General features: G+C 34.8%; 3 protein-coding genes across 4 annotated transcripts; 2 read left to right on the top strand and 1 right to left on the bottom strand.

Moving 5' to 3' along the window:
- Positions 1–358: 358 nt before the first annotated feature.
- Positions 359–2,032, bottom strand: LOC142533624 (myb-related protein 330-like). The gene is made up of 3 exons (XM_075640450.1): positions 1,667–2,032; positions 1,430–1,559; positions 359–1,070 (listed from the first exon to the last, which is right to left on the bottom strand). Exons 1-3 carry the CDS (start codon positions 1,797–1,799, stop codon positions 485–487), a joined length of 849 nt encoding a protein of 282 aa, XP_075496565.1. The 5' UTR covers positions 1,800–2,032; the 3' UTR covers positions 359–484.
- A 2,740-nt stretch (positions 2,033–4,772) lies between these two features.
- Positions 4,773–13,740, top strand: LOC142532173 (phosphatidylinositol-3-phosphatase SAC1-like). 2 transcript variants are annotated; one of them, XM_075638436.1, is made up of 16 exons: positions 4,773–5,125; positions 5,890–6,094; positions 6,226–6,391; positions 6,929–7,151; positions 7,943–8,019; positions 8,456–8,643; positions 8,765–8,862; positions 9,450–9,583; positions 9,662–9,796; positions 10,579–10,963; positions 11,069–11,190; positions 11,399–11,506; positions 12,181–12,378; positions 12,700–12,888; positions 12,983–13,094; positions 13,258–13,740. In XM_075638436.1, the coding sequence occupies exons 1-16, from the start codon at positions 4,970–4,972 to the stop codon at positions 13,504–13,506; spliced, it is 2,745 nt and encodes a 914-aa protein (XP_075494551.1). In that variant the 5' UTR covers positions 4,773–4,969; the 3' UTR covers positions 13,507–13,740. The 2 variants fall into 2 exon arrangements, with proteins under 2 accessions (XP_075494551.1, XP_075494550.1); XM_075638435.1 differs by having other exon boundaries at positions 12,175–12,378.
- An 864-nt stretch (positions 13,741–14,604) lies between these two features.
- On the top strand, positions 14,605–19,700 carry LOC142532973 (uncharacterized). Its single transcript, XM_075639544.1, has 11 exons — positions 14,605–14,869; positions 14,955–14,993; positions 15,797–15,888; positions 16,218–16,467; positions 16,615–16,734; positions 16,815–16,890; positions 17,298–17,506; positions 17,704–17,812; positions 18,263–18,355; positions 18,729–18,889; positions 19,061–19,700. The coding sequence occupies exons 1-11, from the start codon at positions 14,693–14,695 to the stop codon at positions 19,574–19,576; spliced, it is 1,842 nt and encodes a 613-aa protein (XP_075495659.1). The 5' UTR covers positions 14,605–14,692; the 3' UTR covers positions 19,577–19,700.
- The last annotated feature ends 256 nt before the right edge of the window (positions 19,701–19,956 follow it).

Below are 19,956 nucleotides of genomic sequence, written 5' to 3'. Positions count from 1 at the left end.
ATATACGCACCATCCGTTGGTCTTAATAATAATTCACAATGTTTCAATTTTATTATTTCTTTAAGAACATCATTACATTTGCAATTTGTTAATCATATCAGCATTGTATATGAACGCAAATTTACAACATAAAGAAGAGTTAACACTCAAAGTTCGTCTATAACTTAACAGATCATCCAACACCAAAATATCAAATTTGAGTCGAGATTAAGTTGTATATCCTGTATCCATTTGTACATAGACCATAATAAATCAAGTAAGATGGTTTATTAAATCTCAAATTTTAGAATGTCGGAACAGAGCTAGTCCCCATATATACATATATTATTATTATTATTATTATTATTAGTATATTGTAGTAGACAAAATTAAATCTCCTTTTTAGTATGCAAAGTACATGGAAGTCGAGAAATGAGAAAAATAATTGATTTTAATATTAGGAGAATTAATTACTAAACCTAAACACACAAATTGAATGAGAGCGTCAGCGAGGTCTGTCTAGGCCATAAGATTGGCAATTACTACACGACTGACCCTTCTGAAATCCCAACTGCCAGCATAAGCACATGGCTTGCGTCACCACCGCAGCGGACCTCGGCGTCGCCACCACCGTTGGTGGCCGCAGGAAGTCGTGGAAAGCCTTGGATTCGGCTGATGATAAGTTAAAAGATTCACTCTTTCTATAGCTGGACCGAGAAGGAAAAAGTCCTATGGACAGCTCTAGGTCCACAGCATCTGCGGCGGTTTCCACCTGAAGTGGGAGTGGCGGCGGAGGGGGCTGAGACTCCTCTGTCGTGCTGCTGTTGCATCTGGTATCATCGACAGATGACGAGTCGTCTGTCACTGGCTTGTAAACAATATTCTCGGCGGGTTCATTAATTGGAGCGGATTTTCTGAAGTCTAGGCAAGTGCTTGAGGCGGCGGCGACGGTCGTGGCGGTGGAATTGAGTGGACGATGGGTTTGAGGGTCGATGCCACTGCTCATAAGTTTGCGTTTAATGTGTGTGTTCCAGTAATTCTTGATCTCATTATCTGTCCTTCCAGGTAATCTTCCAGCAATCAAAGACCATCTGTTGAAGGAAAACACAAATAGCCAGCTAAAATGTTAGAAATCTCTTACTTTCATAGAAGTAATTAACAGAAGAAAATTCTTGATTCCGTTATTTAATAAATTGATTGATTCTTGAATTCTTTACCCTGTTTTCTAATTTCACTTCCATAGCAGTCGACCATGGGGAAATACGATATTTATTTTCTTTTATAAACTAAACCAAGATTTTCCTTTTACTGCTAATAATAGAATTACCCATCCGGTCCAACTAAAATTCCCATCATATTCATGGGATAAAAATCAAAATCTTTATGGTCCAAACCAAGAATACATAAATGAAAGGGAAAAAAATAATCATAAATTAAAAGGCATACATACTTATTTCCCAGCAAACTGTGAAGTTTGATAATGATCTCATCTTCTTCTTCGCTGAAATTACCTCTCTTCAAATCAGGCCTCAAATAATTTATCCATCTCAATCTGCAACTCTTGCCACACCTGAGCAGTCCTACACACACACACACACCATAAAATAGAACAAGTTCTCAGTACTAGCTTCAAATTCAAGGAACAAAAAATTTCCTCCACAAAATCTTGATGGGGAGAGGGTTGCACCTGCAGCTTTTGGGAGTGAACGCCAGCATCCTTCACCATGAGCGCGGATGTAATTAATAAGGCGCTGGTCTTCTTCTTTAGTCCAAGCACCTTTGTTGGTGTGAGCTTTTTCACAGCAAGGGGAACGCCCCATTAATATTCGTAAAGCGTCTGCCTTTTTTTTGTCCTTGGAAAAAATATGAAGAACACCACAACCCCTTGTTTCCTGTTGATCTTTTTTCTCTTTTTCTCTCGCAAGTGCTGATGGTTGATTGAATGGGAAAGAGGTGGGGAAAGATGCGTATATATATTGGATGATTATGAGACTCAAAAAGAAAGAGTAACTTGTATTTGTATGGTAAGAAAAAAAAAAAAAAACGATAATTGATCAACGCAAGAAAGAGGGAGCCAGGGAGGGGAAAGGGCGTTTGACCAAGTTGGTGAGAACGCCAGGTATTTAGTGGAGAGGTGGGATTTGGTAGGTTGGTACACTTTTAACACATGAATAGGCCTTTTTTATTTTAATAATCACATTACATTTCCTTATAAAATATAATTTTGTACTGAGTAAATTTTGACAGAGATGTATAATTACGCGTTGTTAAATTTTCCGACTGGAAGTGAGCCTAAAACATTTAGCAGAGCACATCATGGGACGGACCCACCACTCTCTAATTGTTGTTCGAACTTTGGACTAAATCTTGATGTGTTTGGATTATTACTTGGTTGAACTCCGTGTTGGTAAGCTGCTACATCTTTTCACTTTTGTGATCGCTGAGCTTTTAGGTTCCTCGTTTTTCTGTGGTGTTTACGTTGGGGATATGGAGCCCTGTATGGGGAGGATGGTAACGGGCCATGTTAAACCCGGACAAGCGGTTCGGAGGGTCGTGTGATTACGCGGACTTTTCTCGGATCTGCTTCGTCATTATATATCTCTATATATAATATTATCATCGATAATCTATTTATGTTTTTTTATTATATTCCATCGTGACTATATTAATCCATAATTTTAGTTTATAATAATATAGGATTGAAAAAATATATCTATTATGATATTCTTAATATTAAAAATATTATTACAACTTCTCTTTTGTCATATATTTTAATTGGTGATAATAATTTTTTTCCCTCTTAAATATTTACTAATATAAATTTGGAAAGTAAATTTAATTATTTATTCATTTTTAATATTTTTTAATTGTGTATTGAATAAAATCTAAAACTTATGAAATTGGACCCGCCGGATTTGTCAAATGGGGAGGGTCTCGGATATGGGCAAAGTCGCTATTTTGTCATCATTAACCACGTATCACCAACTACATATTATGTTGTCGAAAATTTTGAATTTATATATATATATATATATATGATAGGTTGATCATGTACATATTTATAACGAAAAATAATATATTTGGCAAAAAAAAAAATAGTTTTTATGAGTTGGGTCGAGTCAGAAATCAGTTTCACAAAATTGATTGGTAAGACGGTTTGACAATATTTTTTATGCAAACAGTAAATCTCGGATTTTAAAAAGAATAATGTATGTGAACCTTTTAAAATAGTAATCTCTTTTTTTTTTGGATACACAATGAGGCCATTCTTTATAATTTCCAGGAAAAAAACTCGCTTAATTCGATTGTAATTTTTTTTTTTGTCCTTATAATCCCGCTTTTATGGTAAATCAAATTTCTTGTTTTACTCAAATGAATGAAATATGTAAGAAATAGGTATTTCTTCACAAACTCATAATGCACATTACCAACAAAATATAAAGTTGATTGTCATTATATAACTGCCATATGGTTGGTTTATCTACCCTATTAAATGATGAAAGTGTAATTGCACCCAATCAATTTATTTGATGTGTAAGTCATTTTAATGCTGCAAAGCTTACCTTGTTCAAACTAAAATTAATCTCTTCGCCGAAAATTGTTTGTTATCGTCAAAACATTTACATTTGCGTGTAGTTTATAAGTTGAAATAACAATGATATATATATAGTTAAAATTTATCCTTAAATAACGACGTCACCGCATTTATGAAATTTTTATAGGTTTTAATAATACATCCGGATCAAATAAACATAAGTATTTGTTCTCACCAAGTTCTTGCAAGTTGTAAATATCTCTTTAATTAAAAAACTCTGGTAAATCACGGATCAATTGTGTTAGATGGATCTCCATCTCGACTCGACTCATACAAAATATTATTTTTATCATTATGAATGGATTGATCAATCTCATATATATTTTTTTATGACCCTTTAATTATTATGATGAAATCATATGTATAAATATTTTGAAAGTAATCGATGCTAATGAGCTTTTTGGTTGGCTGAATAATTTTTTTTTTTTTGTATAAATACAATATATATTTGGGAAATTTAAATTTTATTTATTTTCTTGTATATTTACTTGGAATGGTGTAATAATATAGCATGAGAAAGCTGATTGATTGGCTTTAAAAATTAATCACAACAAAAAAATTAAATGATCTTCGACGTTGATTTTTCACTTAGAAAAGTGAAGAAAGTTATATATGCGCTTTTTTTCAACCATTTTGTTTGTACATGTATATATAAAATAAAGACCTTATGCTGTACAAATCATACTCGTTTGTTACAAGACAGAAGAGCTGGTGGACAAACCCCATTCAGATTATGGGCTTTTCTAGAGATTCTCTAGACGTTTGAGCCCATCTTCTTTCTTGTTTATATATATATATCTATAGTTTTTATATACAGCCCGCCCATCGTGCTCGTAATATTAGATATATAATTTGGATATGCTATATCACATTCAATAAATTAGTCGTATCTCGTTAAAGATAGTATTTGGTTGTAGTTGTCTCTTTATTTTTAATTTAGTATTTTATTAATTTTTAAAAACAATTAAATATATGCATATTTATGCCAAATGAAATAAGTAAAATTAAAAAGAGATAGAAGATTGTATCCGAAAAGAAATTCAATTGCTAATATAAAATATTACTTTGAAAGGAACAAAAAAACTCAAGAAGTAGCAATTAATCTATTAGGAATAAAAAAATAACTTTGATATATATTCAAGTACGGAATAATTTTTAAAGTTCTTTTATAAACGTGTTGGGGAAGTGCGATTTATACGGTGCGTTTCTTCTTGCAGACCGATTTAGTTGACAGCTGGGAAGGTGGAAGAGAAGAGGCAAAAATGGCGGAAAGGAGGAAAGCTGTAAGGGCACAAGGTTTTGCCTAAACGAAGGACCTGTTGTAATTCCCTTCAATTTTGTTTTAATTCAGTCAGTTATCAGTGGGAAGATCCTTTTCGCTTGGATGAGTTCAAAATGGCTAGACCCGAGACTGTGAAATCAAATTCCGCGAACCTTCAGACGCAATCCGTGCCTAATTCTATGAAAATTCTTGAGCACAATGATCCGGAAATCACGCCCGATCCGCACTCGTATTCTCTGGAGAAATTCCGACTGTACGAAACTCGCGCGGTAATGTTTTAGGGGAAGGATTTTTTTTCCGCTAATAGTATGTGTATAGTGGATTCGTGATCAAGTTTTGAATTTTTTTTATTCGTGCCGATCAGTTTCTCCCTGGTAGAAGTTGAAGCTAGCGAATTTGACCGTTGAGGTTTCTTTTTGTTATGAAAGTGATGGCTGACGTTCTATTCAGAAGTTTTCTTTTTCTTTTTGTTTCCGCTGTTGTTCTTTTATTTCTCTTAAGAAAATGGATGGCGTACTAGAATTGTTCTGCTTGACATTTGACAGTGCATAATTTGGTCATTAATTTTTTGGTATATATCAGGGGTGTATATTTTATCGGTTTTAATTTCCTCTATTTTTCATTCGATATTTAATAAGATTGATTTGATTGAAATTTGGGTGATCGAGAATTTTATTGCTCTGTTTTGTTGCATTGACTTGCTAATTGCTAATTGCGCTGCTTAGGAAGTGCTCTATACGATCTCCGAGGTGAACACACATTGTACTTGGATACAAATAGTTGAAGCCTTAGAATTGAAAATAATCTCATTCAAATTTTGTGCGAGTATAATTTGAAAATTTGAATTTTAGAGCTCCATTTTGTTTGATAATTTTGTTTAAACTTTTAAAACGCAATTGACAAAGTTTTATGTCATACGGGATATGGCCCCTTTTCTGATCAGAAGGATTGGAATGTATGAACGTAAAAAACAATATCTACGGCTAATGGTAGCTTTTTAATGCGGTCTGACGTTTCCTTCAATTCTTTTCAGAGGTTTTACTTGATTGGAAGTGGTAGGAACAAGAGATTTTTTCGGGTGCTAAAGATTGATAGAATGGAGCCCTCGGATTTGAATATTAGTGAAGACCCCGTGGTTTATCCTCCTCAAGAAGTCAAGAGCTTGCTCCAAAGGATTGCTGAGGGAAATCGTGCCACTGGAGGGTTAAATTTTGTTGCCAAGGTATATGGCATTGTTGGTAAGTCTAGATAATAAAGCTCTTATAGAAGTTCAATTTTATCAAATGTATTTCTGATGTTGGAATAGAATGGTTGCTTTGTGCCCTAGTATATTCTTACATTGTGGTTTCATCCTTTTTGGTGTTTTAAGGCTGCATTAAATTCTTGGAATCATATTATCTGATACTGGTGACAAAGCGTCGGCAGATTGGATGTATCTGTGGCCATGCTATATATGGTATAGATGAGAGCCAAATAATTACCATTCCACATGTTTCAGTTCAAACTGATGTTGCTCATTCAAAAACGGAGTTGCGGTAACTTCTCTATTTAATCACACACTAATGCATTATATAGGATTTTTTGACATAGTGGTATTGGGCAGAGTTGCCTTATGATTTTATTTACCAGTCTCCTGTCATCGGACCCATGATCCCTTTTAGTGTGGTTATCATCATACGAACATCCATCATTAACTTCTTCTTATGCCAAGTGGGGTTTTTTAGATTGAGATTTAGATTTTATTTATTTATATGATCTTGGGAGAAAATCGATTAATCTTTTTTAACCAAAATATCAATTTGTGCATGTTGTTTGGTTCAATTTTGGACAAGAATGATCTGTTTAGTATCAATTGTCTTCAATATATATTGGAGCAAAACACCCATTTCACCTCTCCATGGACAAATTTCTCGCCGCTTAGTCCCTTTGCCTATGGTTTATTGGGGAAAATATACGAAGGATTTCATAAATTATCCATGAAAAAATACCAGTAGGTGCATGTCTATTACCGATTGATTTAAAGGCAATATTTATACATTTTTCATAGATAAAATTTGTTTCATTTTTTGCAGGTACAAGAAGCTTTTATCCAGTGTCGATTTGACAAAAGATTTTTTCTATAGCTATACATATTCTATAATGCAAAGTTTGCAGAAAAATGTGTCATCAACAGGAGAAGAAGGGATGCCATATGAAAACATGTTTGTTTGGAATGCTTTTCTAACACAAGCGATTCGATTAAGATGCAAGAATACCATCTGGACCATAGCTCTGGTTCATGGACATTTCAAACAGGTGGCATATTTACTTTTTATGTTTTAATGTTTTTGGCCCTTTCCTGCTCATAAGATATGTCGTCATTAAATGTGATCACATCTATGTTTCTCTGCTATGTTGATCTCATTACCACCATAAATTCACTTTATGCTTCCTGCGTCTTTTTATTTATATTTATTTATTTTATCATTTCTCTTATATATATCAAGTGTGAGACTTTTAGTGGTCCAGTTCGGTGACATCAAGTCACCGATTGAATTTTACAAAAATACTCATGTCAACTCACAAAAACAATATTTTTTCATATAATAAAAAATATCATAAAAACCAATGATAAATTTATACTTACCCATAACTATCACATCTAACCACTTTCCGAAATTCATACGTCATTCGTAGAAATTACTAATATGTTTGATATAGTTGTAACATTATTTTTCTTAAAAAAATCATACATCATCCAAACTATAATTTGAAATTATAAGAAAATACTCACAAATATTTTCAACATTTTGTTCGTAATTTTATATAAAAATGAGCTAAAATCCAAAAATAATGTATTATAAAGTGTGGATCAATATATCCGTAGCAAAGAACAAGGAGTGTAACTAAGGTGCCTATCCTATTATTCTAATTTCTTTCATGACTTCATTCACTAATTTTTGGATTTCAGTTTTGGATATACCTTGTCCTATACTGGAGGAAAATTGGACAAACTTTTCTTTTTATTTTATTTGTATGGTAGAATAAGTTATCATTTTTTTATATACAATCTTCTTGATTGATTTTCTAAATCACTTGAATTGTAGGTTAGACTATCAATTTTTGGACGAGATATTTGTGTTTCTCTGGTTTCGAGACGTTCACGCCATTTTGCAGGGACACGGTTAGCTTTTTTCTAAATGTATCACTAAAAGGCTAGTTTGTCTACATTTTTCTTTCCATCTTTATTTTCCGTTGCATGCTTGGCATAAGTGCCATATTTCTTTGCTCGTCTAACACTCTCTGTACTTATTTTTCTTGGAGAATAATGTTGGATCCAGCAGCATATCCGAAACCTGTGTAGCAGACTTGTTTCAATGATATTCATTACTAAACTCCGAGTCTTCGGGATATAGTGTTATAATGGTTACAAATGAAGTTATGCTTATAAGAACTGATTATTTATTAAATGAAAAGTAGCTTAAATTATTGTTTAATCCACATATGAGAAAGTTAAAGGTGCAATATGGAAACTGTTGGAAATCAAGACCTTCCGTTTTCAGTCAGTTAAATCCCTTATCTTTAGGGATTAAAATCCTCTTCTGTTGTACTGGCTGCAGTTATTTAAAGCGTGGGGTTAATGATCATGGGCGTGTAGCAAATGATGTTGAAACGGAGCAAATCGTCCTTGATGAAGAAGCTGGGTCATGTAAAGGAAAAATGAGTTCTGTTATACAGATGAGGGGTTCCATTCCTCTTTTTTGGTCTCAAGAAGCTTCAAGGTTCAGTCCAAAGCCTGATATCATATGTGAGTGAGATTGAATTTGATGTTTTTTTATTTATTTTGTGTATAGGCTATCTAGACGTAGACTCCTTGTCTGTTTGTTCGTATTTAGATTCTAGATAATTTTTGGTTTTTTAATATGAAGTACAACGATATGATCCTACATATGAGGCTACCAAACAGCATTTTGAAGACCTGGCAGAGAGATATGGCAATCCGATTATAGTTCTTAATCTCATAAAGGTTTGTACCAGATTCCCTCTTTTGACTTTCGGAAACTATATATCCTCTGTCCTCTAACCCTGCAACCACCCTACGAGTTCTTTTAGTGCTATGGATTTACATGATGCTTATTATCTTTTTTTTTTCTTTTCTATTTTCTTAATTGCATGATGCAATTTTATGTTAGCACTCTGTTATTTGAATCTCATCGTATAAATTTTTTCTGACTGATCTCATCATCAAAACAGGGAATCACGCACGAAGGCACACGGTCTTATTATCTCTTGGTGTGATATGCCATTTGATTTTATATTGCACGATATCTTTCTAAACTATGTAAACTTTGGCAGGTTCCTTTAATATTATTGCCAGAATTCCGCTTCCACTAGTGAATTGATGGGCTTCTTGATGATGATTTTGATGCCCAGTTTCTCTTGAACCTGTGGTTTTCTTAGATAATCAATTACCCACTCAGCATAAGAATCTCCTGACTAAGAGTTGCATCATTTACTAGAATAGCTGGAAGCTGAAATCTAATGTTTTTTTTATGTAATGTTCCGTTGCCATTTGTAGCTCGCTCTTTCTTATATGCATGAATTCAATTTCAGACAGTTGAGAAAAGACCACGAGAAATGATGCTAAGGCGTGAGTTTGCTAATGCTGTGGGGTATCTTAACCAGATTCTTACTGAAGAAAATCATCTCAAATTTATCCACTGGGACTTTCACAAGTTTGCAAAGAGGTATATGGGTATTTCTGTTGTATGCACCACATGTCATCTCTCTTCTCTGCTGATACGTAGTCTTTTATATTTTTCCAGCAAGTCTGCCAATGTGTTGGCTGTTTTGGGTGGTGTTGCAAGTGAAGCACTTGATTTGACGGGATTTTATTACAGTGGAAAGCCTTTGGTTACAAAAAGAAAGGCTGTCCCACTTTCTAGAACCAGCACTGGCAGGTATTATTTCACAAGTTTTAATTATTATACCGGTGATTTTCACATTGTAAGGCCTTTTCAACCAAGTATCTCGTTATTTCTATGTGGATAATCTGAGTGATGTTCTTGCTTTGGTTTTATTGATATCCTACTCTATGGTTTTTAAATTATTTTTTAGCATTCCATCCAGGAACTACAGCAGCTGAATAATTTTTTTTAGGATTTTTCAATGATGAATTTTATTTTTATGTGATGCATGAGACACCACAAACGAAAGAGCAAAAACTAACTGCAAACTTGTGAGTCATTAGTTAAGTGGCTTGTAACCGTATGCATAACGAAATATTTTTACACTTTCCTTTTAACAGCTGGTCAACTTCACTTTTTGATTTTTGTTTCCTAGGTGTATGGATGTATGCTGTCTACCCACCTTCTCTCTATTTATTTCTATTGTTGAAGACAGTGGAACATGTATTTTATGTAATAACAATTTTTTTTCCCATATTTTTGTTTCTTCTATAATGAATTTTATGGATAACCCACAGTCAAGATTTTAGCACTTCCAGCATGTGTAATAATAGTTGACTTTCATCTAAACATGAGTGCTAAATTTAAATATTATCTTTTGTTGTGACGATTAAAAAAGAGAAACTTTCTCGGTTTTTATAGTTGTTTACTTTCGTTGTTTCAACCAACCATCATGCATTTTGCTTCAGTTTCTTAATCTGACGTGGAGGGGAGGGATGGTGCCTCCCTTTATATTGTCTCTAAGCTTTTGTGCAACACTAGTATGTCTTTTGCAGGGATTCTTCTCTTAGAGATTTAAGGGTCACCCCTGGAGATCTTTCAAGGATTAGTAGCAGCACCGATTCTTTGACGTCCTTGATCAAACAAGACAGGGAGTCTGAAACTAGTCAACAGAGTAGGAAAGAGACTAATGGCTATGCAGGATCACAATATCAGAGTGGAGTTCTGCGGACAAACTGCATTGACTGCTTGGATCGTACGAATGTTGCCCAATATGCTTATGGATTAGCGGCTTTAGGTCGCCAACTTCATGCGTTGGGCATGACGGACAATCAAAAAGTTGATCCTGATAGCAGCATTGCCGCTGCTCTCATGGATATGTACCAGAGCATGGGTGATGCCTTGGCGCAGCAATATGGAGGCTCGGCAGCTCACAACATTGTATGCCTTCCAGTCAAACGCCAACTTATGTGTACTCTTTAGTTGCCGTTCTGTTCCTTGTGATTGTAAACAGTTTGATTAAATGGTGTCTCTTACAAAATATAGGTGTTCCCAGAGAGGCAGGGGAAGTGGAAAGCTACAACTCAGTCTAGGGAATTTCTGAAATCTATAAAGCGATATTACAGCAATGCTTACACAGATGGTGAAAAGCAGGATGCAATAAATTTGTAAGTCAAGCCCCTTCTACATCTTTCAGCTGCCTTTATTGTCTTGCCTTTATTTTGGAGGAACTTTCAACTATAGAACTCTTGTGAGGTCTCTTGTTGTGCCTTGGTGTTACTACTTTTTAAGATCTGATCAAAGTTGTGGAATTCCTTTGTTTGAATGAGTTTTCTGCTTTGTGTCGTTTCTAAGCCTGTTTAATGAACTGTGCAGATTTTTGGGTTATTTTCAACCGCAAGAAGGAAAACCCGCCCTTTGGGAATTGGATTCAGATTATTACCTTCATGTTTCTGGAATTTTAGATGATCTCATGCCTGAAAGGTAGAGTCTAAATAGTCGCAAATGCAACATGGCTATTATTCATGCTAAACTAGGAGGCCAAGACATAAATATAGTCTATCTGGTTGTCAAATTTTCTTTTTCTTCTTATGTCTGTTCTTCTAAATTTTGTTCTGCGAATAAGCTTAATCATATGTTGGAAACCAAGTTGTGATTAATACCACGTACAGGAAAGAGTGAAAGGGATGGTGAAAGTTGTGCTTTGATGATTGCTGTTTCATATGCGGTAGTTTCATTTAAAATTTTAACTTATCCATGGCATTCTGAGTTTCCGTTCTTATTATTTGTTGAACACACAAAGTGGTTGAGAGATTTTTGTACAATAGGTGAAGTGGTTCAGAATTTGTTGGCCACAGAATGTTGCATCACATGCTTCTTATATGATTCTGAGTTAATTCAAATGATCTTATTCAGTCAAGTGGATGTCTTACGAAACATTTATTCTTTACCTGAGATGTCATCAACTAGCTTTATTCAAGTGATTTTATTCCCACAAAGGGCATTTGGAAGAACTGGCGAGCAACTCTAAAAATATTGTGTGGTCATGAAAGCTAAAACCATTTTAATCAGTAGCAGATCAATTACAATGCCTTCGCAGTTTCCTTTTCCCATGTGATCTGTGCTTTGATATATCTTCTGCTGATGCTAAGCTATAGTCCTTTGGAAGATGCCAAACCTTTGAGAGCCACAATTCCTCTGACCCCGATTCCAGCTTGCCGTGAAGACTTCTCACGTTTGAAGTTGACATCATTTGATAAATTGATTGAGAGAACATGCAGTTCAATCAAGAATGTACGGCTCTGTAGCGAGCTAGATCAAAAATCAGGGGGCTTTGGTGTGGCACCTGATGCTGCGTAAGCATCTTCTTGAACTAAGAACTTCTTACTTTTGGATCATTTTGGAGGAAATTAACTAACTGGAACTTTCGATGCTTTTTAAGTGCATTATTTCGTTAGCTTAATATCCTATACATTTACATTTCCAAGCACTATACTCCATTGACACTTGTTAATTTATTATTCTACCAATATATTATTCTCTGTTTCGGCTTGAGACTGTGAAAGAATGATTGGAATCATGTCTAATTTGGTACTTATGCATCTGCCTTTTGTGGAAGATACATTTCACTCTTGAGTTGCTATTGAACTCAGAAATGACCAAAATGTCTGTTGCAGTGAAATACAGCTCAAAAGTCCAAACTGGCTTTTTGGCCAGAGAAAATACGATGATAGTAGCTCTGCACCAAAACCGGCATCTCATCAATTTGAAAATGGGGGAGCTCGTGATGAGAGAAAAGATGGATTATGTGAACTTAATCTATTTTGTCCTGTTGTTGAGAGTGATGAAGAAGATGTTTTCCAACGGTAATACCTTGTATTTTCTTTCATTCTTTTTCTTTCCATATTTATTTTTTTGTGTGGTGTCAACTCGTTTAGAAAGTCCATCTTATATTTTTAGATATTTAGCAATGACTACCGTGGATGAGACCAATGGTTGGTGTGGTGGTACGTTGTTGGGTGATCAAAATGAAAGCGGTGAGATTTATCGGCACTACGCTGAACTTATTCAGGTATGATATTGTATCCTTCATCTGTTGGTTCATTGAGTGCATGGACGGAGAGTTTGGACAATTATGGATGCTCTTTTTAGTCGAACAATGTCACTATACGATGTGCTGTGTTGTCTGCATTCATTTCCTTGCCTCATCGTCTGTAGTTCATTGGACTTTTCAGGTACCTTCAGGGGAACCCTTTCAGAACGATCTCGAACAAGAAAAATATTACACCAATATTCTTAGTGTGAACATGGTTGATTGCATAGAAGATACTGCTGTTGAAACAGAAATGGAAGCCGCTGTCAAGGAGTATGACCAAGCTGGTGCTGATCTCGGGATTTTCCCCAAGTCATATAAAGCTCTAGCTGTCGATCCAAGCCAGCTAACCAGATGGATTATCGGTGAAAAACGGTTGCTCAAGCTTTAAAAGTCATAGCAGCGCGATGCAATCATTAAAAAAATCAGCCATCATTGGCACATTAGCCACAGAAGAACAGCAACATCATTGCAGTTTCTGGCCTGCTGGCTGCAGTTTTGAAGGCCTATCTGATGTACAAATCATGCCATTTAGTTACCTTAAAAGTTCCTGAGCAAATTCAATATGGAAAGGTGACGATCTTTTGGAATTACAATTATATTTTCTTTGGTAAATGTTAATGTCTATTGGATCAAGTGAAGGTAATATAGATTCCATCCCATAGTGTAACCTGAAAATATCTCAAGGGAATATATATGTCCCAAGTTAATGGGGGATATTTTTAACTGTGACTTCATATAACATTCACGTCCTATAGTATTTTCTAATATAATGTTTTAGAACCCGTTTCTTTTATGAAATGAGAAACGGGTTGATCCGGAAAGAAACTATGGATCCGGGATGTTTTCGAGTTAAGCATCAATGCTTCCTATTTTGGGCCCCATCCGCTTTACATAAAAATTGTTTCGATGATTATAATTAATATTTATTGCTATCCTTAATAATAATAATAATAATCTTATTATTATTATTATTATTATTATATTTTGCTTATTTCTTATTAGTAACAATCATAATTTAATTGCTTTATTCACTATAATGCGTACAAATTAAAGAATTAATTTGCTTTTAGTTTTTTTATATATAGTCTTAATTTTATATATATTAAAAAAATTAACAAAAATAATAAATAAATATATATATATATATATATATTAAAAAATTAACAAAAATAATAAATATATATATATATTAAAAAAATTAACAAAAATAATAAATAAATAAATATATATATATATATAATTAAGACTATATATAAAAAAACTAAAAGCAAATTAATTCTTTAATATATATATATGTATATATATATTATTATTTTTATTATTATTATTATTATTTAATTAAAAAAAAAACTGTTGTCGCCGAGGACCAGGCCCACATTGCCCACACCGCATTAGAATACAAATAAGACTGAACCATTGTACTGGACTGCTATCTTTACATGAGCCTTTGATTGATTGGCCCATTGTATTCGGCCCATATGAACACGCAACACAAGTGATTCGTTCGAATCCCAGTTGCTGCCTCGTCCAAATTAAACACTGGAATCTAAAGCTTTTGACCGCAGTCGAAGTAAATGGAGGACATAGAGGATTTACTGGTGGCCGGCGGCGGCGGCGGAGAAATTCCAGGATTCCGGGTTCCCGTGGCCGCTGCAGTCGGTGTTAACCATAAGCATATAAAGAAGAATAGGATCTCCGGCAGTATTTCAAATGCTACATCATGCAATTCTTCCAAGATTCCAGGCACTCAGGTCTTTCTAAGTTTATGTTAAAATAAGCCAAATGTGAGCATTTTTTTGTTGATAACTTCTTGTTTCATTTCATTTTAATGGGCAGAGCATTTACTTGAAGACTTTTGGGTGTTCACATAACCAGGTAAATTGATTTGCTGATTCTGCATTTTCTCCAGTCTTCACCAGTGCTTATCTGTCTCTATACATGTTCATGTTTTTTAAGTTCATTTACTGAAAGTGAGTAAAATTTGGGCCTTTATTATCGTACTATGGTCCATGTTAACTGAATCATCCTAGATGAGTGGATTATAAGAAATATTAGAATCCATCTTCATTGAGAGAAAAAAATCATGAATTGTTACCGGAGCTTACTACTGTCCAATGTTATCAATGTGCTAATGAAGAAAACTGAAAGAAGTGCAACATGTACTACAAACCATCTCTGCCTCTCAGCCACGTGAATAAGGTATGCAATAGAATTTGAAGTATCAAAGGTTAAAAGGGCAATCTTGATGAGAAGACAACCAATCTAAATGCATAAGTTCTGGGCTTCTTGCTAAAGATAAACATAGTATCTGTTAATCTTTCAAAAGTGAATGATTAAACTTCTTCTTAATGGTATGCATGACACTGTTAAAAGGAAGATAACCGTGAATGGAAAAGGGAAGCTTGGACGGTCAAAAGGGAGCCTCTTACTGCAATGGTATTCAGATGTCACCGGAAAAAATATTATGGAAAATTAAGAATAATTTTCCCCATAATGAATAATTTCATTGGCCAATTGACTATTGAGTTAAATGCGAAATATGATCCTTGAATTCACGATTTTATCTTCTTTATTTTTGTCATTAGCTTCAGAGTTCCTAATCCTTGAACAAAGCTTGAGATTACTCGAAAAATTTGGGTTCTTTTGAAGTCAATGCATTTTCAAACTTGATTTTCCAGAGTGATAGTGAATATATGGCTGGTCAGCTCTCTGCATTTGGATATAATTTGAGTGACAATGAAGACAAAGCTGACCTGTGGCTTATAAACACGTGAGACTCTTTCTTAGCATCCATTTTTCTTTTTTCCTCATGTAATTTACCACTCTCTCTGTTGGTGGCATTTTGTCATATTCAATGTATGAATGCAGTATCTGAAGCAATGATATCATAGAATCTTCTTTGTTTTTTTGAAAGAATCTTCTAGGTTCTAAGGATTAATTTTTCTTACCGTCTTGCCAACAATATTTGCTCAGTTCATGTTGTGAAAATCTGGTAGAGATACTCATTTTAGTTTCTACGAGATAGTATGAGTGTGAAACATTCAAACTGCATATGTGAATCATCTTCATATTGTTCCCATGCTGCTTTTGTTGATGCAGCTGTACAGTCAAGTCTCCCAGTCAATCTGCCATGGAAACACTTATAGCAAAATGTAAAAGTGCAAAAAAGCCATTGGTAGTCGCCGGATGTGTGCCTCAAGGAAGTCGTGATTTGAAAGAGCTTGATGGAGTAAGTATAGTTGGAGTCCAGCAAATTGATCGAGTGGTAGAAGTTGTTGAAGAAACCCTGAAAGGTCACGAGGTGCGGCTCTTGACTCGAAAGACATTGCCAGCAATTGATCTTCCGAAGGTGTGAAATTTCAAAATATGGCTTTAATATTTTGTATATTTTCTAATGCTTTAATGAATTATCTTAGGAAATCACTTGTTAATTGAAGTGTCCACATGTAAATTTTATTACAGTTGTAAGAAAATTTTCATTTCTTTATTTTATCAGGTGAGGAAGAACAAGTTTGTTGAGATCCTTCCGATTAATGTTGGTTGTTTAGGTGCTTGTACTTATTGCAAGACAAAGCATGCTCGTGGTCATTTAGGAAGCTACACAGTTGACAGCCTTGTAAGCTAATTGGCTTAGAATCAACCCAATTTACATGATTTCTCAATTGGTCTCACACTTTATCAACTTTGACCTTGTAGGTGGGTCGTGTCAGAACTGTCATAGCTGATGGAGTCAGGGAGATTTGGTTAAGTAGCGAAGACACTGGTGCATATGGTGTGTAGAATCATATTTCTTATGACTTATAAAAATGGTAGATCAAATGAAAATACATATGTGCTACCACTTAGCACTTCAATAAATGTCAAATGCTTGCGTTGTTGGATATGGCATTAGACATATGCTTTGCAGGGAGTCCTGACAGTAAATACAATGTTTGTGAATTGTACAAGTTTAATAGAACATAGGAGAGCGAAGGATTTTCTGAAGCACAACTTATCACCTCTCTTTGACTTCATGCCAGTGACTCAAACTATTGTGGATGTTGAAATTTTGTCATTTGTCTGGTTCATGAATTAAGAAATTTTTTATGGCCGAAGAACTATTAAAACTGTAATGGCTTTTGTTTTATGATTGAAAAATGTTATATTGAACTGCCTATGGTTTTGGTTGGATATTCACAGGTCGAGACATTGGAGTTAGTCTTCCAATTTTATTGAATTCATTAGTCTCTGAGCTTCCGCCTGATGGAAGCACAATGCTCCGAATTGGAATGACCAATCCTCCATATATTCTGGAGCACTTGAAAGAGATAGCTGAGATTTTGCGGCACCCATGTGTTTATTCTTTTCTTCATGTACCTGTTCAGTCTGGAAGTGACTCCATCTTGAGTGTGAGATTTACTTTGGCCATATTTTCATGCTTGTCCTTCTGTTGAATTTTGTTCACTGGCTTTTATTTTCCTTTATCAGTGCATAAAATTTCTTAATTTGTTTCCTTATTCAACTTCATGAGGTTGTATATTCTATGGTTTGAATGTGTCCTGCGTTTCCACATCATGATATACTGCTTCTTTATATTGGATATCAGGCAATGAAGAGGGAGTATACTGTGAGTGAGTTTCGGACAGTGGTTGATACATTGATTGAACTGGTTCCCGGAATGCATATAGCGACTGATGTTATATGTGGATTTCCTGGTATTTCTAAACCTGGCTTATTATTTTTACCTGGTTTTAACTTTCGTATTTCTTATTGAAAATTTCTGGAGTAATTGGTCAAATGATTGGTCGTATGATTACCAAAAGGTTTGTTTTCGATTTTGTTGGAGCATTTTAGTTATGTATCGAATTGATCTGTTCAGTTTATTATTTGTGTTCCTAATTTAATTCAAAGCTATGTAACCTTTGTGGCGAGATAATGTGGTCAATTGAAAAACAAGTACGCCTTTCCATCAAAGTGATAAAACAATGACGGTGAAGCGCCCTGATGGCAGGAAAAATTCCTCTCATCATTATGTGATTTTATTATTGCTAATTTAGTGGAAAAAATTTCACCGTTGTTTGAAATTTGGAAATTTATTACCAGTTCCAAAGTAACACCCCAAATTTGTATGCTGTTCCTATATAATATAATGTTCTGCTTCTCAGGCGAAACTGATGAAGATTTTGAGCAGACAATCAATCTCATCAAGGAGTACAAGTTTCCTCAAGTTCACATATCGCAATTCTATCCTCGGCCAGGTAAGTTGTACTTTCCTTCATTCATACCAGAAAATTATAATTTCCAAAATTTGAGTTAATTCGAACAACAGCTTGGATAGGGAAGACTAAATCAAGATAACACGCCCTCTAATGCATGTATATTTTACCTTTTTTAAGGATGATAGATCAATTTTATAACAGCCATATTTGTGGAAAATGAATAATAGAGTAATAGTGTTGTCTGTGCTCTAGAACTTATTTGTCGTCTTCTGTATTGGGGGACGTTGTGTTTTTTATTTAATCGACTCTGAAAATTTTGACCATGTTTAAACGTGCTTCTCATCAAATTTGTCGTCTACTGCAAACTGCAGCGCAGTTATCATGTATTTTATTTTGATATTTTCTCAAACAGGAACACCCGCTGCCAGGATGAAAAAGGTTCCAAGTAATATAGTTAAGAAAAGAAGTCGTGAGTTGACCACCATCTTTGAATCCTTCACGCCATACGTCATAATGGAAGGCAAAATTGAGCAGATATGGATTACTGATGTTGCCACGGATGGAATTCACCTTGTAATATTATCCTTAAACTTGTATCAAGCAAACAATCACATGCCATGAGCGCACTTGGACATATTTTACCCATTCAGTATCGATCAATCTCACTTACAGCTCATTTTTTGACTTTCACGTATTAATTTGTGGTCCCACTTTTGTCTGATTATGTTTTTTTTATTGCTATAGGTTGGTCATACAAAAGGATACATTCAGGTGCTGGTGGTTGGACCAGGAAGCATGTTGGGGTCTTCCGCTATGGTAAAAATAACATCTGTTGGAAGATGGTCTGTTTTTGGAGACGTGATCGAGATACTCACTGAACAAGCTCATTCACGTGAAAATTTGAGCGACAGAAATTCGAAATGCTCGAATGACAGTGACACATGCTGTTCAAAAGATTCAGAAACCTGTGCCTGTGGATTGGCAAGTAGCTGTGGACAGAAGCAAGAGGGAACTATTTCAGTTTCAATGAACGACCAAAAGCCCAGAAGCCAAAACCTGATTGGATGGTTACTCCGGAAACGAAAGAATAATTCCCAGAAAGAGATGGAGAATGAGGTAGTGTTGAAATTTGAGGAAAAGCAAAGAACCTCTGAATGGGCTTTTGTTGATAGTGCTCTTCTTGGAGTCATGCTTACCAGCTTGTTGACTGCTATTGCGATATGTTTGTATCTTGGATTTAGTGATTTCTCATCTAAGTAAGTGGTTTGAACATTTGGTTTTTGAAGAAACCAATGCATTATGCATGGTGTTAAATTTTGAGATGATGGTTATTTGATGAGATTTTGTCTGTAAAATATTTTATTGTATATGGCAGTTGCTTCTTCCCTGTTGTTTTACAAATGCAACTTGGAAATTGCATTTTTGCACATTATTATTTTGGATCATCTAAATTTAAATGGGATAAAATTTAGAAGTTGTGATGGGCTGTATATTCTTTTAAATGGATCGAGTGGATATTCCATGCGCGAGAAGTTGTGATTATTCACCGGTATGGTTTGTTAAAAAACCAGGAATACCAATTCGAAATAGGGTATTCTGTAACATTATTCAGAATACAAATAAATAAAGACAATGATAAA

Source organism: Primulina tabacum, chromosome 18 (genome assembly GCF_025594145.1).
Source record: "Primulina tabacum isolate GXHZ01 chromosome 18, ASM2559414v2, whole genome shotgun sequence".
Taxonomy (NCBI): Eukaryota; Viridiplantae; Streptophyta; class Magnoliopsida; order Lamiales; family Gesneriaceae; genus Primulina; species Primulina tabacum.
Note: the sequence above shows the minus strand (reverse complement) of the source record. Positions and strands in the feature narration are given on the sequence as shown.